Source organism: Rhinichthys klamathensis, unplaced genomic scaffold (genome assembly GCF_029890125.1).
Source record: "Rhinichthys klamathensis goyatoka isolate OS25496 unplaced genomic scaffold, OSU_Roscu_1.1 h1tg000436l_1, whole genome shotgun sequence".
Lineage (NCBI taxonomy): Eukaryota > Metazoa > Chordata > Actinopteri > Cypriniformes > Leuciscidae > Rhinichthys > Rhinichthys klamathensis.
In genome coordinates, this window is record NW_026606932.1 from 560,001 (window position 1) to 583,036 (window position 23,036).

At 37.9% G+C, this 23,036-nt stretch overlaps 1 protein-coding gene across 2 annotated transcripts in view; it reads right to left on the minus strand.

Moving 5' to 3' along the window:
* Positions 1–23,036, minus strand: part of kcp (kielin cysteine rich BMP regulator) — a 107,112-nt gene that overhangs the window by 68,164 nt on the left and 15,912 nt on the right. Inside the window, exons 5-28 of one of the 2 annotated variants that reach the window (XM_056236006.1) lie at positions 22,134–22,308; positions 19,444–19,520; positions 19,213–19,309; positions 18,969–19,051; positions 18,216–18,309; positions 18,026–18,099; positions 17,742–17,921; positions 16,832–16,925; positions 16,644–16,726; positions 16,473–16,566; positions 16,080–16,162; positions 15,795–15,880; positions 15,607–15,697; positions 15,396–15,495; positions 15,197–15,282; positions 14,357–14,453; positions 13,827–13,973; positions 2,594–2,770; positions 2,220–2,302; positions 1,565–1,658; positions 1,183–1,365; positions 766–936; positions 483–659; positions 136–218 (exon numbers count right to left, since the gene is read on the minus strand). In XM_056236006.1, coding sequence (XP_056091981.1) covers positions 136–218; positions 483–659; positions 766–936; positions 1,183–1,365; positions 1,565–1,658; positions 2,220–2,302; positions 2,594–2,770; positions 13,827–13,973; positions 14,357–14,453; positions 15,197–15,282; positions 15,396–15,495; positions 15,607–15,697; positions 15,795–15,880; positions 16,080–16,162; positions 16,473–16,566; positions 16,644–16,726; positions 16,832–16,925; positions 17,742–17,921; positions 18,026–18,099; positions 18,216–18,309; positions 18,969–19,051; positions 19,213–19,309; positions 19,444–19,520; positions 22,134–22,308 — 2,709 coding nt within the window. The remainder of the gene's footprint in view (positions 1–135; positions 219–482; positions 660–765; positions 937–1,182; positions 1,366–1,564; positions 1,659–2,219; positions 2,303–2,593; positions 2,771–13,826; positions 13,974–14,356; positions 14,454–15,196; positions 15,283–15,395; positions 15,496–15,606; positions 15,698–15,794; positions 15,881–16,079; positions 16,163–16,472; positions 16,567–16,643; positions 16,727–16,831; positions 16,926–17,741; positions 17,922–18,025; positions 18,100–18,215; positions 18,310–18,968; positions 19,052–19,212; positions 19,310–19,443; positions 19,521–22,133; positions 22,309–23,036) is intronic. The other variant, XM_056236007.1, reaches the window with a different exon arrangement.

Consider the following 23,036-nt stretch of genomic DNA (forward strand, 5'->3'; position numbering starts at 1 on the left):
TTCCAAGCTAGATAGATAGATAGATAGATAGATAGATAGATAGATAGATAGATAGATAGATAGATAGATAGATAGATAGATAGATAGATAGATAGATAGATAGATAGATAGATAGATAGATAGATAAATACTTACAGAACATCTGCACTCCTCACATGATGCTGTGGGTGATTGGAACGACTCACCATCTGCATAAACTCTTCCCTCAAACTGACAGCCTGTACAATAAACAAACACACACACACAAACACGCTTATGCCACAGCCGCAGCCATGAACCCTAATTTGCAACTTGCAAGTCAGTTGCAGGTGTTATGATGGGGAGGGGTATTCTCATTCTAAAGAGCATCTGATTGGACAAAAATCATTGTAGTGCAGGATGAGTCATCAATACTTTGTTCTCATTTTTATCAGAAGAGAATTACTGTAAAAATGTTATTCTGCTGAAAGTGCACTTTGTTTAGACACAGTGTGATACGGTACCTTCACACACAGGACAACACTGGTCCGCCCTATTGGTGGGGTAACTACATCCTGGATTGTGACATGACCTCCTATTGCAGGTCGCGTGACCATTCATGCACATGCAACGACCGCAGTGATCAGAAGGGTCTGCAAACTCCTGACCGTTCAGGTACTCCACGCCAGCATACATGCAGCCTGAAGAAGGAAAAAATACAACTCATAATAATAATAATGATAATAATAATATCAAATCAATTATAAATATATAAATATATATATATATATATACTCAAACACATACCATCACATTGTGGGCAGCACTTGCCCTGTATAGGGAAAGGACAGGCACTGCGGGGACAGTGATTACGGTCACAGGTCACAGTCCCATCACGACAAACACATGTCCTGCATGGGTCTGATGCATCCTCAAATGTAGCACCGTTAGTGTGTTCCCTCCTATTATACAGACAACCTGCAAAACCAAAGACAGACACATACATATGTGATTGATATATTTGATGGTACCGTTCAGAAGTTTGATCAATCAAAAACTATTCATTTCTTACAAAATGAATTTTTACTGACCCCAAACTTTTGTACGGAACTGTACATGCACAAATATAAATATAAATACTGCTCTCAACATATCAGTATTTCTTGATGAAATATCATTAAAGCTCTCACATACACTTCATAGGGTTTTTATAAAGTGTCTCACCATCACATGTGCGACAGCACTCTTGAATTATGGGGTGAGAGCAGGAGGCAGAGGGGCAGGGCCTGCGCCGGCATGTCATTGTCCCATTGGTGCAGATGCATGATTGACAGCTGTCAGTGGGATGGTGGAACTGCTGCCTGTGTCTGTAATGCTGTCTTTCAACATTGCAGTCAGCAAGGGGTACTGTAAGGAATGAGATAAACACATTTACATCTACATAAAACAAACACGTATGTATATAGGGAGGTGTAATGATGTCACATCAATGTTGGAATTAGGGTAATTTTGAGTTGCTGAATAGTAAATAGCATGTGAACAGCTTAGAGTACAATCTTCAAATTGTCATCTTGTAATTAAGGTTATACAAGAGCAGCAGTGTGACCTGGACACTGGCGGCAGCACTCTCCTGGCGGAACAAACGAATCAGCACAATGCACCGCTGGACATCGCTTCATCAGACACTGGACGTTACCATTCTACAGACAAACACACACAGATACACAACACAGATCTACAGTAAGACTGTGATATGTGTGGATTATGGACACTACCGTTCAAAAGTTATATAATAGTTTTATTCAGCAATGATGTATTATATTGATCAAAAATCACTGTAAAAACAAAAATAGTTTCACAAAAGATTTTGAACATTCTATTCATGAAACACCCTGAACATTTTCCACAAAAATCTTGAGCAGCACAACTCATTTCAACATTGATAATAAGAAATATACATTGAGCAGCAAATCAGCATATTAGAATGATTTCTAAAGGATCATGTGACACTGAAGACTGGAGTAATGATGCTGAAATTTCAGCTTTACATCACAGGAATAAATTCCATTTGAAAATATATTAACATAGAATACAGTTATTTTACAATGTAATAATATTTGATAAAATACATGTATAATACATAAATAAATTAATAATGTAATAATATTTGATAAAATAAATGCAGCCTTGATGATCATAAGGGATTTCTTTCTCACAACCCCAAACATTTGAATGGTAGCGTATGAGAAAGAGACACTTACGGTGCAACGGCACATCCTGCATTTGTCTTCTTGATGTGGAAATTCCATTCCATTTGGATACTCATTACCTGCATATCTACATCCTGAAGGAAAGGGAGAGGAGCTTTATAAGTGACTGGTTTGCATATGCTTACAGGAAAGAGTTTTATTTCTCCTAAACAGAAATGTCATTGAATGGAGAGAAATTCGAGACTATTCAAATGCACACATAGAAAATTCCATTGTTTATGTCTCAATGTCTCAAGCCTTTCTCAAGTTATCTAAATGTGCATTCATTAAGGTAAAAAAATAAATATAAATAAAAAATAAAAAAATAAAGTTAATTTTTGAAACCAAATTTGTTCTAAAGCAATTTTGATGTTTAAGGCCCTCACCATTGCAGTTGTTTTGGCAGCACGTCCCCGGCCGAGGATAGTTGCAGTTCGGCCTTGGACACTCGCGATTCCCACAGTCCACACGTCCATCAGTGCAAACACAATCCTCACATGGATTCCCAGGATTTGGAACTGTACCTCCATTAGTAATGATGCGGTTATCATATTCACAGACTTCTAAGGGAAGAAAATGGCAAGAGGAGACAATAACTGTTAGTGTGCACACTAAGATCAAGTTATCTGGGAATATTTAGTGAAGGTGTACCTGGACACTGGGGGCAGCACTCTCCAGGAGGAGTGTACGGATTAGAACACGTCACTTGTTGACATAATGCTATAGCACACAAAGCCTGACCATCCTACACACACACACACACACACACACACAAACACGTGTATAGAAACTAGCCAATAGTTACTAGATTTCTACACTTCAAAATGTAAAAACATTCAATAAAAACTGAAACCAGGGCCTAAAATTAACATTTGCCAAGCGCCAAATTCGAGTAAAAATCGGTCTTGGCGAGTATACGGTGTCGATCGGCCAATTTACATTTTTTGACTTTTTTTTAATAAATTCTAACAATGCAACATGAACGTAAACAAACATGAACGACTCTCGGGACAGTTGAAAGGGATTAGTGTTGCATCGTCATGAAAGTTTAAGCCTTAGTTGCCAATTTAAATATTTAAGCTCAAGAAGACGCGAAAGGGAACTCAATTTGTTACTCGTGTGCTGTGTGGGAATTTTTCTGTGCGCAAACATCCGAAGCATGTGCCCAGAAATCCACGTCTCAGCGCCAATACTGAATTGAGCTCTCTTTCACATCTTATTGCGCTTAAACAGACATATTAAAACAAAATTATGTAAAAAAAATGCAGCCTAATATTCTTGCTGCTGTCAGTTTTTAATGTTAATCACACAACAAAAGACAAAGAACAATTACTCATTGCTCTTGACTTGAATAACATTTGTTACTTTAATTAGGATTAATCTGTTTCCTGGCTGTTAAAAAATATTTATGGTCATTTTTTATTCTCAAGTCTCCGGCCATTGGCAGGTGCCGCAAAAAGTTAGTTTTAGGGCCTGACTGAAATATTTAAATAGTGTTTGACTATCACAGTTGCGCATTCTTATGGTTAGTAATTGAACAAACTCCGAACCCTATAAGAATCTTGTATTAAACATTCATGAAATGTAAAATCTAGTATTGTGTGTACCTGACAGTTGCACGTCACACAGAGATCATCCGGGTCCTGGAACGTTTGGCCGTTTTCATACAAACGCTGCTTGTAATGGCACTGCCCACAGGAGTCACAGCACTCCCCACCTGTCACATATTTATCAAAACCTTCTCAATAACTTATTCTAACTTAACTTATTAGTTATCTGTCCTGCCTGATGGAGAGTTATAGATGTTAGCAACCATTACACCCTCTTAGCATTGTAGGAACACTCACAATGTGAGGTGTTCTAAACAGACTGCTATGGAGATATTTTTGGTGCAAAACTACTGAACGCCTGTGACAGTGGAATTTGTAGTTGTATGTAGAGAATAGCCACACATGTGTATCAGTAAATTTGAAGTCACAGAGAGAAATGTTTTAAGAGTTGCAAACTTGTAGACTTTTTTTATCTTCCACAAACACAACACAACAGTTACACCTTCTCAAATTCTTCATTGCAGGTGCACAAATCCTATTCTACAAATCACAAATGAAGCTCACATTTTTGCTACAGCTGCTGCAGTGAATATGGTGCAAAACGCATTTACACACCTGCATCAAAACATGTGAAGTCACGGAGAGATTTTGCTCATCTGCAAATCAGTATGTGAATTCATCCAATGAGAGTTGCACACTTATAGAATATTTTCTCACAAATGTCTTGTATATTTTTCTAGCACAAACACAAGAACATAACTACAGCTGCTTGAATCTGCTGCGACTCTCAAACACAGTTTTTCGCTTTCAAGTGACAAGTTTCGCGCGCTCTCCCTTTTGCACCAAGTGCACCGTGAAATGTGGTGCAAAAGTGAGTTGTGCATCTGTAGAGGCAGTGGGCGGAGCCAACATTAATATTCATGAGGTGAGTTGTGGATCTGTAGAGGCAGTGGGCGGAGCCTGCATTAATATTCATGAGTTTCCCGGGTGTAACGAAGTGCGGTTGAAGCAGAGATGAAGCAGGATCCAAATGCAACACACGCTTTATTTAACAGACTATAAACTAAACTTCGATACAGGACTCGGGACTCAGGAACAGGATACAAGAACAACCAACATCAACGTTAACAGTCAAACATTAAACAAGAACTCACAAAGACAAGGCTGAAACACAGGGCTTAAATAATCAGGGACAAACGAGCTAGATAAGATGATCAGGGGGCGTGAGAAATCAGAAACACCTGGGATAACTAATAGACAAGACAGGGAACCATAGAACATGACAGGACACAAACCCACATCGTGACACCGGGCATGCGCTGGAACTGCTCATTCTAGTTCACGCTCCTCGTTTCTCAGCAGGTTTAATAGATTATTTCAAAAAAGGTAAATATAGTTTCAGCGCGAACTTAAACTACAATTGTGTATCGTTTCGTTAAGTTCATAATGTTTTTATTAATTAGTCACTGACTGAATGATTGCTGGCATTCACTTCGTGTAGGCCTATATAAAGTACAGCAAACTTCAACTCGTCGTATAAATTGCACCTTGCGAAGCTTTAAAACTGTGGCTTTTACTAATTGTTATCATTTGTTGATTGCAATAAATTAAATAAACCCTCATAAATGTATCCGTGGGCTAACACTTTTTAAAAATATATACAGTGTTTCCTCAAGGATTTTTTCCAACTGTGGTGGCAGGCCCATTTCCCCAGGGGGAGGGGGCGTGGCCCATGAGTGATATTCCCATTGGCCACACCCCCTTGTCCCCGATTATGCGCATCCTGTGCGCAATGGTTCAGTCACAGCGTGCAGCGCTTCGCATTGAAAAGTTCAAAGCACAAAGCGAAGAGAAGAGATTATATCTATCTAAGCTTAGTGTATTCTATCTATGCAACAGTTTATTGAGCCTTTTTTTTTAACAGTTTTAAATTTCAGTTACAGTGCGCATGAAGACCAAATCATAGCGCTCTCTACTCCAGTGCTGTAATCTAACAGACACCCGGGAGAAGGGAATATGATTTAGAAAGCGCAATAAACTCCAGCAAGATAAAGTCATTTTATGGAAACTATAGACCTTTATCTACAAAAAAAAAAAGTATAATAATGGGAACATTGATCTTGAAGAGAGTGTCGTCGTGTAACTGTCGTAACCGAACGCGACGCGCTGTTTGAATGCTGAATGGAGAATGACTGAGGAGAGATGAGTTTTCATTAACTTTAACTTAAAGGTATTGTAGGTAGGATTTTTATAAAAAAAACTATTTTCCAAATTTGTTTAAACTTTCTGTATATATCAATGCATAATTAAAATGTAAGTACTCTGAAAAAGAAAGTATAAAAATCGAGTGTCTGTAGACCTCTCACGACTGTTTTAAAGACAGCTCATTATTTCCATTCACTCCACCCCCTCCCTTCTGGGCTCCTTCCAAAGCCACGCCCCCAAAACACATGAACTCGCGACTCCGACCGCTGAGCTGAAGACGCATTATTTACCTGAGACGAGCGGAGAGGAAGGAGTGCAGTGCATGTTGTGACATCATGTCAGAATCACATGTAATAAAAAAAATCTAACTTTATCAGTATGAAGATAAACAAATAAGATGTATTTTTGTACTCACTATCAAGCTAGCATATTGATATTGGTAAAGTTTAAAATATATATTTATTGATTCGCTAACGAGCTAGTTATCTATAAGGCAAAGCTAAAAACAGGTTGCATGATACACGTTTTTCCATTGCCATCATTTACACTGTGATGAAGATGAATTTCGTGTAACATTCATAACGTATATGGTGTTCTGCATGTAAGAGTTTCCATGATGAAAGCATTGTTGACTCTGATGAGGACTATCTGATAATCACTCTCCAGAGACAAGTACCGCATCGTCAGCTCGAGGACAGATAAATCGTTGTTTATCCAAAGACTTTTTGTTCATTACCTTTTCTAGTAACGTTACTGTCTTCCTTTTTTTGGCTGGTTTGCCTTCGTGAACTGCATATGTGAATTTTGATTGGTCTTTCTCTGCCATTGTTTTGTTGTTCCTAGGTTCCGTGCCTCTTGAATTCCTCAAATCAAACGGGTACGGGCAAGTGGGCAGGTCCTGTGTGGCAAAAGGGTGGTTGCCATGGTTGCGAGAGAGTGACAGTCGCCTAAGCAAATCCTTTGTTTCGTCCCAGATGGAAATAATGAGCTGTGTTTAGTGCAGATTAAATGGTCTCGAGTCACTCGATTTTTATACTCTTTTTATCAGAGTACTTACATTTTAATTATGCATTGATATATATAGAAAGTTTAAACAAATTTGGAAAAAAGTTTTTTATAAAATTCCTACCTACAATACCTTTAACGACATTATGCTATTGAGAGACTTTAGAAGTCTTGGAATATAGTGCGAAAACTTTATTGTGCTTTACAATGTTGTTTATGCCTTTAGTGGGGCTTAACAAATAACAAATATCGGACCTCACTGAGAAACTGCAACCGCCACGGCGGAATGAATGTAGCGGAAACACTGTATAATATATCCTGGTGTGATTGAAATGCACTTTTCATACGGATTACACAAGCAGAGAGCAGTCTGTTTTCTTTGTTTTGAATTGTTCTGTTTAAAAGTAGACATTTCAATATAGATATATTTCTCAGTTCTGTGAGGCAAGTAGGCTACCTTACGCTGAGTTTCGGTTCATTTATGAGACAAGCTCCAGTTCACGCGCCGGCGCCTCCGTTTCATGATGATCTAATGTCTGCTATATTTACTTCTTATTTATTAAATCCAGGTAATTGGTTGATGAAACATTGATTAAAATTAAGATACAATTAATAAAAAACGAAATTCACTTTAAAGAAAGGCTTTGTGCTTTCTGTTTGATGTCTCTGTGAAAGTTTTAGTGCCGCTTCCAGAACTGTCACGTCCGTAACATTGTTTTTTCCTCATAAATGCGAACACGAAAAATAAAATAAAATGAATATTTTATGTTCTGGGGAGAACCAACCCTTCTTCATCCAGTGGCTAGTATTACTTTTGGTTTGTGCATTGTAATTCACAGAACATACTAAAACAATATTTTGCCACCTAACAATTAAAGATGTTTTGTGTCACGTCCGTAACGCATGTGCATTTCCCTCATGTCATATTAAATATAAAATGCATGTGTAGACTTTTATTTTTCTAATGTCTGGACTCCTTTATTAAGGGAGTATGGATATATAAACAGAAGTTTTAATTTATTGGTATTAAATGCATTTTATGAGAATTTATATTTCAAGTTTTTACTGCAAATGTTACGTCCATAACGCTGAAATTGACCAATTTTAAATAATTTATCCTCAACTAGTTTTGTGGTGTAGGTCTATACATATTTTACAATGTTAACTTCAAATAATAATTTAAAGATGTGGATCTGGACGGGAAGGATAACTCTGGGAGTTGGAAGGGGGGCAGTGGCGGATCTAGAAAACTTTACATGGGGGGGGCAAAGGGGTGGCAAGAGGTCTTGGCAGGGTGGCAGGGGTAGACGGTGGGAATCCCTATATGTGAATTGCTTTAACAAAACAAACACAAAAACACAGTAGTTAGTTTAATCATGCCCTTACACACTACAAAGGTTTTTAAGGTAATGATTTCCATTACACGAGAGTAGATGTTAAAACTTCATGCTGATTTGTACATAAGCAACACTAAGACGTAGCTTTACAGTAAACTATGCTTCTCCATCCATTTACGCTTCTTTCCAAGTGGTGGTGTGACTCCCCTTCTGTCCGGCGCTAACGGCTGCAGTGTACTTGGCGCGTCAGCACACACGACGGCTGCAACTACAGTGTGGTCTCCCTAGTGGACCAGCACGACAACCGTCTGGATTGAGCCGAGTAGGGGACATCTCTAGGGTCTTCAAGTGGGCACCTTCCGTCCTCAGTGTTTCGTCGACTAGCCCACAACACCTCAAGAGGGCTCGACAGTGACTCTGGTGTCCCAGAGACACCCCCCTCTGTCCCCCTCTCAACTCAGCCCAGCTTACTGACCTCTACATCCCTCCTGCTGCTGAGACCTAACCACAATCTCACAATCTCTCCACAACCCAACCATACGCGCCAACCCGTTTGACTAAGGCTGTCGAGCCCCACTGGTGCGTTAATGCAGTTTCAGTGGCAACGGTTCCGTATGGCATACCACCTACCGCAAAAACACAATATCTGCCCAACCACCCGTCATTCACGCAATATACACAGGAACGTAATGACTGGGGAACACCTGGGGAAACTCACTTCACCTTCAGAGGCTCTGGGGCAGCTCAGTCTCTCCAGTCGGTTTGCAGGGCCAGCGCACAGCAGCAGACTCGCTGTGCGTGAGTGGGCCAGACTGAGCGAACGCCGCTCTGCACGTTTGAATCAGGGACGTACTAAGTATTTGAGGGGCAGGGGGGAGGGGCTTTAATAAAAATTAAATGGTTCAGTTTTGGTAAATGTGTCGTTTAGTTCACTGTTTTGAGAAGCTTGCGGGTTGTTTTTACAAGTAGCCTACAGTTTTTGGATCATCAAAGTTAGGGGGGCAGCTGGGGGGGGCAAGGCTCTAGAGTGGGGGGGCACATGCCCCCCTGTAGATCCGCCCCTGAAGGGGGGTGTCGCGATTCTGCCTTCTCACACCGCGACACAGGTTCGTGGATCTGAGTATCGCGATTTCGGTTTTATATCGCGTATCGTTACAGCCCTATATATATGGTGTGATTCATTGTTCTTAAATTCTTGTTAGTTTAAAGGGGTCCTATAATGGTACATTCACTTTTTCAAGTTGATTGTACTGAAATGTGTGTTGGCAGTGCCTGTACACAAACATCATAATATGATAAAAATCCATCCAGTGTTTTTGTTTTAATCTCCTTATATGTTTCCCCCTGCCTCAAATCGAGCCGTTCAACCGTGTGATGTCACACGGTCGGACGCCCCTCCCGCGATTGTTGAATGACAGCAGCGTTTCAACACAGACCCACCCTCGCTCGTGAGCGAGCTGTCAATCATAGTCTGCGCGGACCGGCGCGGTCATTGTTGATATGCTGGAGCACTGTCTATGAGCAGAATGGCGTCTAAGCGATTGTGGTGTTCTGTTCTTGGGTGTAATAACGAACACAGCAGTCATTTTAATGTTCCTAAATCCGAACAGCTGAAGACGCAGTGGATGAGTTTGTTTTCGAAGGGAATATTCCCCACGAGCAACGTCAATGCTTTCATGTTTGCGCAAATCATTTCACACACCAGACTGCTTTATAAACGAGGATCAGTATAAAGCTGGTTTTGCTAAGAAGCTGCTCATGAAAAAAGAATCGGTACCAGATATTCGTGTTCCTGCTGAACCTCTAGAACAACTGAAGTGAGTGTAACGTTTTATTAAACTTTATATTAATATTTATATCTTTGCAAATCGCTAGCTGCACGCTTCACGATGAATGCGTCTAAGGTTTACACTCAGGGTACATTACGGCATGTTTTCTATGTATGACGTTCTCAATATAATTCATAATTCCACGTTTATACTGAACAACGCGTTATGGTTATTGTGTTATAAACGTGTACGCACAGAACAGAGGGGCGGAGTGAGCAAAGCTCATGATCATTTAAAGGCATATGCACTGAAACGGCGTGCTGAAAACAGAGCTGTTTTTGACCAGGTAAAATAAGTGTTTTCTTACAATACTAATGAGAATTTTTAATTAAAGTATATTACAAACTTTTAATTTAGACCCTAAAGAATCATATTAGCTTGTACAAAAATGGCATTATATGACCCCTTTAAGCCAACTCATTTAAGACCAAACACAAACATGAATGTGTTGCTTTAATACATACATACAATTTGGACGAAATTGTATGGACAAAAGTGGATTAATTACATTTGATACAACAAGTTTACTGTAAATGAGAAACAAAAAACACTTAAAGTCGGCATGAAACGGAAGTTGAGATTGTCATTTTTTCCTTGTTGTGACGTATATCCGAGTGAAACGGCTTCTGAAATTAGAAAAAAATGTAGGGCGGGGCTTGATTTCGTCCTTCGGGAATTGATTGGATCGTTGGAGGTTGTGCGTTACAAACAAAATGGAGGCAGATTTGAATGTATCTTCTCTGAGAGGCGTTGCACCGATAGCCGCACCCTCATCGGCTCTGGCCGCACCCTTTCGCCATTGCACGTGACCGAAAGAGAAGAGAGGTCGTTTCGAGGGGGGAGGGAAGGGTAATGTATTTGATTAAAGATTATAAGGGTACATGAATTTAAAAAAAATAATGAAGTGCACAGATAAATCATTTATAATAAACACTAGGCTACAATATCACATATAAAAAGAAGATTTGTCAAATTTGATTTCATGCCGACTTTAACATTATTTTACGGAATATAATGCCAGAAATCATTCAGTCAGTGACGAATTAATAAAAACATTATGAACTTAACGAAACGATACACAATTGTAGTTTAAGTTCGTGCTGAAACAATTTTTACCTTTTTTGAAATAATCCATTAAACCTGCTGAGAAACGAGGAGCGTGAACTAGAATGAGCAGTTCCAGCGCATGCCCGGGAAACTCATGAATATTAATGTAGGCTCCGCCCACTGCCTCTACAGATGCACAACTCACTTTTGCACCACATTTCACGGTGCACTTGGTGCAAAAGGGAGAGCGCGCGAAACTTGTCACTTGAAAGCGAAAAACAGTGTTTGAGAGTCGCAGCAGATTCAAGCAGCTGTAGTTCTTGTTGCTGTAGTGTTTGTGCTAGAAAAATATACAAGACATTTGTGAGAAAATATTCTACAAGTGTGCAACTCTCATTGGATGAATTCACATACTGATTTGCAGATGAGCAAAATCTCTCCGTGACTTCACATTTTTTGATGCAGGTGTGTAAATGCGTTTTGCACCATATTCACTGCAGCAACTGTAGCAAAAATGTGAGCTTCATTTGTGATTTGTAGAATAGGATTTGTGCACCTGCAATGTAGAATTTGAGAAGGTGTAACTGTTGTGTTGTGTTTGTGGAAGATAAAAAAAGTCTACAAGTTTGCAACTCTTAAAACATTTCTCTCTGTGCCCCTTTCATACAGAGATTCCGGAAAATACACGGATAAAGCGACCCGGTATTTGACCCGGGTTCGTTTGATTTTGGTTCATTCACACTGCCAGTGATTTTCCGGAATCAGAGAGTGCGTTCACACACAACCCGTAAAATTCCCGTAAAGACACGTGACATCGATGTGACATGTAATGTCTCAGCAGCGTGTATGGTTTGCTTATGAGCTGCGATTTCTCTCTGGAGAAACCACGCTTGTGCATTTTTTTCTCTGATTCGATCATAAACTAGCGCATTACATACCGTTTCACTAGCCTGCTTTCACTTCACTTCAGCGTCATCATTACGACACGGCATTGGTTACGGCTTTTGTTCACACAGCGCCCGTTCCGGGACTGATCTCGGCAATGTTACTAGGTCCCCAACCCGGCATCAATCCCGGGTCGTGTTTGCGTTCACACAGAAGGCGTTCTGGCAATTTCCCGGCAATTTCCCGGGATCAATGCGCTGTGTGAAAGGGGCTTGTGACTTCAAATTTACTGATACACATGTGTGGCTTTTCTCTACAACTACAAATTTCACTGTCACAGGCGTCAGTAGTTTTGCACCAAAAATATCTTCATAGACTGCAAACTTGTGCAAATAAGACAGCTTATGTAAATCTTAAGGCTGATTTATACTTCTGCGTCGGACCTACGCCGGAGCCTCTATGCTATAGACTACGCGTTGGTTTTCATTTATACTTCTGCGTCGTTGTCCGGGTTGACGCGCAATTACACGTGCAGAGGGAGCATGTGAAACCCGGGGAGCGGTTCTAGCAGACCAATCACAGCGCTTGCGTTCGCGTAGAATTGACGCGTTGTTACATTTTTGGAGAGGTGCACGTCAGGGTACGCCGAAGGATACGCGCGCTACACACAGCCTACGACTTAGCTACGGCGTGAGTTCGACGCAGAAGTATAAATTGGGCTTAAAGCAGCATGGCTATTATACAAACATTAGTAGGGGGTGGGGCCGGTTGCATAAACGCTAAGACTATAAACACCACATTTTTTTCTTTGAGACTGTTCAAAGCTTTTTTAAATCAGTTACATAAAAACGTAGATTAGCCTAATTTAATACCGAAAAGTAACACTGACTTCCCCTGACTAACTTCTAGTGGGTCATACAAGAACTTTAGACACTGTCTTAACATAATAGCTTTGTTTATGCAACCAGCCCCAGGATATCCCAGAAAGCATGGTATTGAGTTTATTTAAGCAAAATGCTACTTTAGATATACCCGTTTTATTCAATATTAAGAATTGTCCAGAGAAAATTAGTTCAATCTAATTAAAATGCAGATGTTTTCACATTTATTTCAAAATGTATTTCAAATGATACACATATTAATTATACAAAAATATTGCTAATAACAATAATAAATAATAAAAAATTATAAATTATATATATATCATTTTTAATTACTTATATTTCCTCATATGTACATTTCTAATCTTAATATGTTGAATTAATGCTAAATATATTTTAAAATATATGCAGATATATTTTCAGATTTATTCTTAAATAGATTTCAAATTATACTAAATTGGTCCAAAAAAATTGCTAATATAATATATATATATTTTTTAAAAATGTCCAATTTTCCAATTTTTGACGAAATGAAAAATATTTATTTTTAAATTATACAAGGACAATAAAAATATATTTAGAAATATATACTGTATATTAGATTATAATATTTTTTCACCTTTTAGTTGTAGTATATTTTAATATTTGAAGATAAATTTGAAAAAAAAAAATATTTCCTTAAGCCACCCTGTTTACAAAATATATTCAGCATTTATTGTAACTATATTTGGGTCAGATTTGTATTCAAATCATTTACTTTTTCTATCTTTTACTTTGTATGCTGCCTTAAAATGTAGCGGCCTATGTAGACAACTATGTAGGCCTTTAAATATGTCACTTTTCTTCCTTTCTTTGTCTTGTCTTTTCTTCTCTCTCTTACCTGTTGGTATGGTGGGCTCTAGGCAGGGCCCGGGGGTCGGGGCACAGTTTTGACTACATGTAGCCTGCCCCCCCACACAAGAACATCTTTGGTCAGCGTCAGTCCACGTGTCTCCTTCCTCATACCGAACGCCATTCCACATACATCCTACAAACACAGAATTAACACACGTAACCTTTCAAAAGTTTGGAGTTGGTACGATTTTTTTATGTTTTAAAGGAAGTATCTAATGCTCTCCATGGCTGCATTTATTTGATAAAAAACACAGTAAAAAACAGTAACATTATGAAATATTATTACAATTTGAAAAAACTTTTCTATTTGAATATATTTTCAAATGTAATTTATTCCTGTGATGCTAAAAGCTGAATTTTCAGCATCATTACTCCAGTCTTCAGTGACACATGATCCTTCTAAAATCATTCTAATTTGCTGATTTGCTGAAAAATAATATCATTCTGACCCCAAACCTTTGAATGGTAGTGTATGTGAGAATGTGCCTTGTGCAAGTGTCTGTGTCAGTGTCGTACCTCTGCACACTGGGCAGCAGATGTTAGGAGGAGCAGGAGTGGCAACTGCACAATTCAAAGATGGGCATCTTTCCTGGTGACATCTCACGTTACCCCCCTTTAACAAAAAAAAAAAAAAAAAACCCACACAAGAATCAATGGCTTCAATGCCTTCAAACCTAGCATGATATTTGATGTTTTTTGATATTTAATGTGTGTGCTGTTTGCAACATATGCAAATGATATTCAAAGCAGATAACAACTTAAATTGTGCCCTGTTCCTCACATAAAACTATCATATGGCTTCAGATGATTTTGGAATATAGTGCATGAGTCACATGGGCTACTTCTATGGTACATTTATGATACTTTGTGTGTGTGTGTGTGTGTGTGTGTGTGTGTGTTTACTTTTTTAACGTTTTTGTTTAAGTCATAGTTGTTATCTTTTGACAAATATTCTTTAAATTTACTCAATATTGTCTCATCATATTTATAAATTTTAGCCAAATATCACAGTAAATTAGTAACATTTTATTTGACACAAAAAGATTACAGTAAACCAAATATTTTTTATATAATAATTTTAGCATGTATCAACATTTAACAAAAAGACCATTTTATCAACAGTAGGCTATGTCTTTAATTACTTTGAAAAAACATTGTCAAAATCAAACATTTTCATCAATAATTTCATTAAAGAGATAAACATTGGTGTAAGCTGGATTCACAATAGCTCTTTTCACTCTAAGTGTGTGTGTGTGTGTGTGTGTGTGTGTGTGTGTGTGTGTGTCAGTGTGTGTGTGTGTGTCAGTGTGTGTGTGTGTGTCAGTGTGTGTGTGTGTGTGTGTGTGTGTGTTTCACCTTGCATGTACACTGAACGCATGGACCACCACCGGCAGGCCTGAACTCTTGTCCATCTTCGTAAATCCTTCCTTCATATATACACACTGAAACAGAAACATTTTTTACTTATGTGTTTGGAAGCCAGGACCACTTTGATATTATGTTGCATGTTACAGAAGGAGAGGAGGAAAGAGATGTTTGTGTTTGTCTTCTTTACTGTGACAAGTAGGGCAGCACTGGCCATGTGAATTTGTTGGGTGCGTGCAACTGGGAGGCGGACATGAAGATATTGTAGATTCACATGACACTTGCCCACCCTGTATCATAAGATAGACACATTCACATACAAATACATTCAAATATTCATACATTTAGTAAACACTTTTATCTGAAGTGGCACACTCACACACTCACAGAAAAAAACTCACCAAGCATTGACATTTCAAGCACGGATCCTCTCTAGATACGAAGGTTTTACCGTCTGTGTATACAATATCCTCATATCTGCACTCCTCACATCTGAACACCAATTGATTAATAAGAAGTGTTTACTTTAAGATGCCCATCTCGTTTACTACTTTAGCCAAAATTGTTATGAAAAAAGCGTTATTAATACCGTTCACAACATTCTTCTGGTCTCTTCACTGGATTATAACAGGGAGTCGATGGGCAGGGGTGCTGAACGCAATTAATATTTCCATTCTGAAAAAAAGAAGAAGCTTCTGCTAGAATGCTATTATTATTTTATTTTTTGGAAAACCATTTCATCCAAACCAATTTACAACATTTGGCGCTTTTATTCAAAGTCATTTGCACTGCATTCAAGGTATACATTTTAAAATAAAATAAAATAAAATAAAATAAAATATCTCTTATTCAACTCAGTTCTTATGCAACTTACCACACATGTACATCTGCCCTCACAACTGGGTCCTGGCGGCAAATCCATCCTATTCTGGATGTCCCTTCCATTCACATTACAACCTGTGAGAAAAATATGTATGTATAGAAATATATGTAAATATATCAAACTCAAGTATAAGTAGCCACTTAATAGACACTTCTATCTGAAGCGATATAGCCATACCCTGTCAATAAATGTTTGTAGTTAATAGACCTATCATGGCATTGTTCAATTCTAACAACCATCTTTTTCTAGGAAAAATGTAAACAAATGAATCAGTCACAATAAGACAAGCAATATGTATTAATTTGATTGCATGCTCTCAACTGTTCTGATTTAGAGTGATTTAAAACTATAGTAACAAGTCATTTTTAAAAAGTTTGGACACACCGTCACAGACAGGACAGCAGGATCCGGGGGGAGCAGAGGCTGGGTTTGTACAGGGGACATGACAGGGTTCACGCTCACACTGAGCCTGACCCTCCTACAGAGAGAGAGAGAGAGGGAGATTACATTTAAAGACTAAAACACTGATAGCCCATGAGATATGGTATACCCCACCATGCATGTACAGGTCGTGCAGGGGTCATCAGGATGGTTCCACTGAGAACCGTGCAGGTGCCACACATTGTTCTGGACACAACCTTCATATCAAACAAAATACTTGTTTAATGAGTATGAGCATGTCTGAGCAAGTTGCATGTCATTAAAATGTACAAAAATGTACAAAAACCTCAAATCACACTTACTTCGACACCTGGGACAGCACTGCCCACCTACAGTCTCCACCAAAAGACAAGGAGTTGTAGGACACGACAGAGTTTCACATTCTATATTCCCTGCCTACAAGAAAAAACACACACACAACCTCTTTAATTAATGCTGATTTAAAAAATACACAGCAAATGACCAAAAGCACCATTGTAGAGGACATATTTAGTGAATTTTAGAATATACTCTATGCAAGATGTGTTTAGAAGTGAAATACGTAATCTTTTTGGCCAACATTAAGGGTAATGCATAACAAGTAATGTGTTATGTACAGTGCTGTTATTGGTAACTAAAACAAAATATATGAAATATTATTAACTGAAAAGATTGAAATAAAATAAAAAATAAATATTACACGAAAAACTTAAAGTAAAAAAAACCTAGTAAAAATAATAATCACTTGTAATGTAATCAAATTTCATTAAATATAACAAAATTAGCGAAAGTAATGAGTAAAGTAACATTACTTTTTTGGATTTACAACATAATGCTTGTTTCAATTTGTTTGATTTTTACATTAATTTTCCGAAAAATGCTAAACTTATTTTTTGCAAACCTACATACAGGCCTACATTTTACAGAAAACCTTAAGTCACACTAATTAAGTGGTGGGATGCAACTATAAAACTATATTACTTTTCATAATAAGTAAGAATATATAATGTAAATCAATAAGCACATTACTTTTACAGTAGTCTGTGAGAGAGAAAAAGTGTAAAAGAGAGCAGGAAAACGTATCAGACAGTCCAAAAGTTATGTCTACTAAATTCTAAATAAATAGTTCACAAATACAAGCACTTAATATAATAATATAAAATAATAATTACAATATCCTAATGTTAATGTCTAATTGTAACTATGTGGTTGATGAATACCAAGAAGGCTTACATTGCACACACAGTGTTTGCAGGGGTTACGGTTGGCTTGAAAAGAGACGCCGTCTAGGACAACTTGCCCCTCAAAGTTACAGCGGGAACAATCTCTGCAGCAGGAGCCAAACGGTGGCTTCACACCATCTTGACACGTCTGAGGACACTGTTGCACATCAACACAAGCCTGATTCCCACCCTGATGAGCAAAATACAAAACACCGCAGTTTAACGCAAACAATACGGTCATTTCATCCACTAACATGTAATACGTTATGCGTGTAACAAGTGAGAGAGAAGCACCTGACATGTACAGGTCTGGCAGCCATCAATGGTGCTGAAAGAGTCGTTGTATGGCCGACCGCCCACATCACATGCTGCAAAGGACATAATAGGCACGCAAATTTCTGTGTAAGTGGTTCCAGAACCATTAGAGTCACAAAGAAATGATAGAGCTCAAATAAAGAGCTCAAAAGTGCTTGTGAGCGTGTACCAGAGCAGGTAGGGCAACACTCCCCACGTCTCATGTAGGGGTTGGGACACGGGGTGGGCGGACACTCAATGGGATTACATGACACCTCACTGTTCTGCAAATAAACATGCATATTGCATAACGCATTAATTCTTCGGCTTAATTCTGTTCTGCATTCTCTACAACACCCACACCTGACATATAGTTTTTATTCATTTAGTTCGTTTTAGTTTATTTCATTTTTGTACTTCAAATTAAACTAAACGCAAATGAGAAATGTTGCCTAGGCAGCTGGCATTTATTTTTATTTCAGATAACAATTTTGTTTTTATTGCTTTTCTTTTAGTTAAATATAATTACCCTGAAACATGCATAACAAAATTCAAGAAACATTTGCGGTTATAAAATAGCATTTGGTTATAGAAACTTTTTATAAACAGAAACTTTTAAAGTCTCTTGTTTGACGCCAGTAAGAACATTTACAGCATATACACTCTTTCCACTCAATTTTGATATTTTATCAGATGTTGTGAATAGTTTTGCATAAGCATTGATATTTTTAACTTTAATTTGAATCATTTTATTAAATGTTGAACCGCTAAAAACTGAAAAACTTAACATACATTGAACATTTTTATTGCAGGAGCATCTCCAAAACTTAATCATTGAAATGTCTTTTGCCATTTTAGTTTTACCATTGAACCTTTTTTTAACATTTACACTCATGCAAAGTATTTGCATACACACACACACACACACACACAGTAGACTCACAGAGCAGATGCATTTGTGGCAAGGGTTGGATCTCGACACAAACACATCACCGTTCTCATGGATTTCACCCTCATGCCTACATTCTAAAGAAGAAAAAACAAATACACATGTATGAAGCAAATGCAAGTTGTAAGTACTTTTTGGAAAGCCATGTTAATATAATATTTTATGAAGATAGCACTCATTCATTGGTACATATGAAAGTACAGTGTGGGTATTATATGTAGAGATGCAATGTAGGTACTTGTTTGGTGGGCAGGGCAGCATGGTCTCTGAGGAACAGACGGCTCCTCACAGGACTGTGGTGGACATGGATTCACTTCGCATTCTACTCTTCCATTCTATACACACACACACACACACACACACACACAATATCACAATGACACAAGAGATGCCAGTGTGAGAGAAGCAAAAGAATATATCTAAAAGACTAAAAGAAGGTCAAAGACTAAATATTTTATAGATTGCATACCTCACACATACACCGGTTGCAGTCGTCTGGGCTGAAGACATCACCGTTATTATAGATATTGCCATGAAAGCTGCATTCTGCAATCACCAATCAGAGACATACACACAGTTTATTGTGCTGGAACGAAACCCCTATGAAACCTTCTGAGATAATCATGTGAGATGAACCACATATTTCCTGCCCACATAAGATCAAATCTTATCAGCAATATGAACTCTAAAAGATGTCTATAAGTATTCATGACAGACTGCTCCAGACATCTGATGTCTGAAAATGAGTTTTAACAACAGTTCAATGAGTTCAATGATATATAAAGGGGGGTTGAAAAGTCCTTAATTCAAAATCTAATTTCCAAATGTTTATAAACAGAAATAAGGATTCTGAAAAATGAAAAACACAGACATGACTTTATTGACGTAAAGTGAAAAGAAAAATGCTATATTATATTAATCAAATAAGCATATTAGTGACATTGATTATGTAATGCCTTTGTACAGATGGTGAGATGTTCTTCTTTTGATTAAAGCAAAATATGCTTTAATATCATTACCATTAATGCATCATCAATATCACGCACACACACGGACACACACACACACATATATATATACACACACACACACATACAGACATTAATATTATTACAAGTATTGTTATTAATATTTTTAATATCTTACTTGTCACGATCACCAGCTGGAGAACCCTTGATACCAGAGGGCACTCTATCCCAGACTATTTCCAGTCAGTCAAGGACTACATTTCCCATAACTCACTGCCCGTTCTTCTCATTCATGATTGTCTTCAGGTGGTTCTCATTACCATGTCAGTCCCTGCCTATATAAGCCTGGTTCGTTCTGCCATTCATGGTGAAGTCTTCTGGCACGTACCGCTCTGAGACACATGGGTTGAGGATTCGAACGCAGTAGTTTATTGAAAGGATAATCCAAACAGTAACAGGGCACAAGAACACAGGCAAACAGGGAAATCCAAGGACGGGCAGAGATCAAAACCATAACACGGGGAACCAGGATACAAGGGCTCAGAATTGCAGTGTAACATTAAACATACAAGACTTCGCAAAGAGTGACTGAGTGACACATGGGCTGTTTCTCAATATGAGTTCTTCAGTGATCTTGCGTCCTTGAGTTCTTGTACTACGTCATCATCAACCGTCGAAGTTCAATTCCAATACTCAAGAACGCAAGTACAGAGGACGCATGAAGTGCCCGGATGTGTCCTTGATATCGAGGATGCATCGAATGCAGACTTGAGAGAATCGAACCGTTAAAAATCCCAGAAGACGCTGAGGGCAGTCGACGTACGGAAGGCTTCTCGTTCTCACTTAAGAGATTCCCGCTGCAAGCTCGAAATACGTGACAGCTCGTGAAAGTTAACATTTGTGAGTCTCTTTTGCTTCATTTTAATAAAGTGATAAAGACCTTAAGCGGCAGTATTTTTATTGCCATATTAAAAAGAATCTTAACATTGACAAAGCATAGGTCACACATAGGCTACTCAAAAATACAAACGGTAAAATAAAAAAAAAATATAAACTTATATGAAAACAATGTCTATAATAATATGAAAGAAATGTTTAATAGGTTGTGATGAATGAATCGCTATTTGCCGAAATGGTCAAGCAGAAAGATCGCAGCACATCTCAATTCTCATAAAGATGCGTTCTGTGTTCTCGCGTCCTTCCGAGTTAGTTCTTTCAAGGTCGCCTGGCAAGACCGGTCTCAACGAGAACACAAGTCCGTTCTTTGCGTTCTTGGAATTGAGAAACAGCGATGGCTTATATAGTGTGAATTAACAAGCTAATGATCAACAGCTGAAAACAATCAGGCATGATGAGTCCAGGCAAAGACAATGGTCTGGGGAGCCCTCAGGTGGATATGCAGGGCACTCCCACTGGTGATCATGACAATATTAATGATATACGTATATATCAAATATATATCAATTATTATTATTATCATTATTATTAGGCCTATTAGTCACAGCAGTTTACAATGTATTTATAAATATGTGTGTTATAAAAATTATATTACCATTAACTTTAAGGCTGATCACACTTTCAGTAAACAAGGGAGAGAAAAGGAAGAGAAAGAGAATATAGATGAAGCTGTTGGATTCTGTAAACTAGTTCACACTGTCTGAACATTCCGATCCAATTTGACAGAGCGAGAACAGGAAAGAAATAAAGAAAGAGGGGAAGAGAGAGGGGAAAGAAATCTGCACATAGCATGTGATAAGTAAACAGGCTTAGACAAATACACTAAATTATCACACCTGTCAGTTTCAAAAATGAAAATGTCAAAAACTGTCCTACAACAGACCATAAAAGCAAAACAGAATATGTTGATTTGATATTTGTACTGTATATTAGTTTTACAAAGGTCCAGCAGTGCAAATAGGTTTTACTACTTAATACTGCTACAAACCCACATAAACCAAAAACACTCACACCTCACTTTCTATTACAGGTCTTTAGGGAAAACCACTCTACTTGAGGAATAAACGAACTGAGAAGGAAGTCATTATTTGTGGTTCATTATGTTAATTTGTGGTTTGCATGTAAATTTCTCTGATCTATGGTTTGATTATTGGCTTGCTGATTAAACTAATTATTATGAATTATTTTGTGTTTTGATTCATAATGGTGATTTAATGGATGTTAGATTACTCACCACTTAAACGGTTACACTGAATGTGGCCATTGGTGCAGGAACAGACGGTGCGGCTGTCAGGAGACCAGCGATGTCCCTCATCCACCTGACGTCCTTCATAAACGCACTTTCGTGTGAGTTTTTTTGTACATTCACACGTTTCCAAGTACTCAACCTTCGTCTGCAGGTCAGTGTTCTACATACACAGAAAATTGATTGAAAAGAAAATGTGTGTATAATATCACTTGGTTGTGTCATGGTAAAATGAGTTTGATACAGTGCTATTTTAGTATTATATATATTATTATAGTTTGTTATAAAAAATTTTATTCACTTTTATATTTTCAGTTTTCATAATTTTAGTAAATTTTTTTGCCATTTTGTTATGCGCTTTTGTCATTTTTATTAGTTTTAGTTTTTCTCGACATAGTTTTCATTTATTTTATTTCAGTTAATTTAAGTACTTATTTCAGTAAGTTGCCAAGGCAAGGCAGCATTTTAACATTTTCATTTTAATAATTAATACTATTATTCTATATTATTTTATTTCAGATTTATTTTAATTGAATTTCATAGTTTTAGTTAACGATAACAACACTACCTTAATATACACTCACCTAAAGGATTATTAGGATTATTATTATCATTATCCTGCTGGAAGTAGCCATCAGAGGATGGGTACATGGTGGCCATAAAGGGATGGACATGGTCAGAAACAATGCTCAGGTAGGCCGTGGCATTTAAACGATGCCCAATTGGCACTACGGGGCCTAAAGTGTGCCAAGAAAACATCCCCCACACCAATACACCACCACCACCAGCCTGCACAGTGGTAACAAGGCATGATGGATCCATGTTCTCATTCTGTTTACGCCAAATTCTGACTCTACCATCTGAATGCCTCAACAGAAATCGAGACTCATC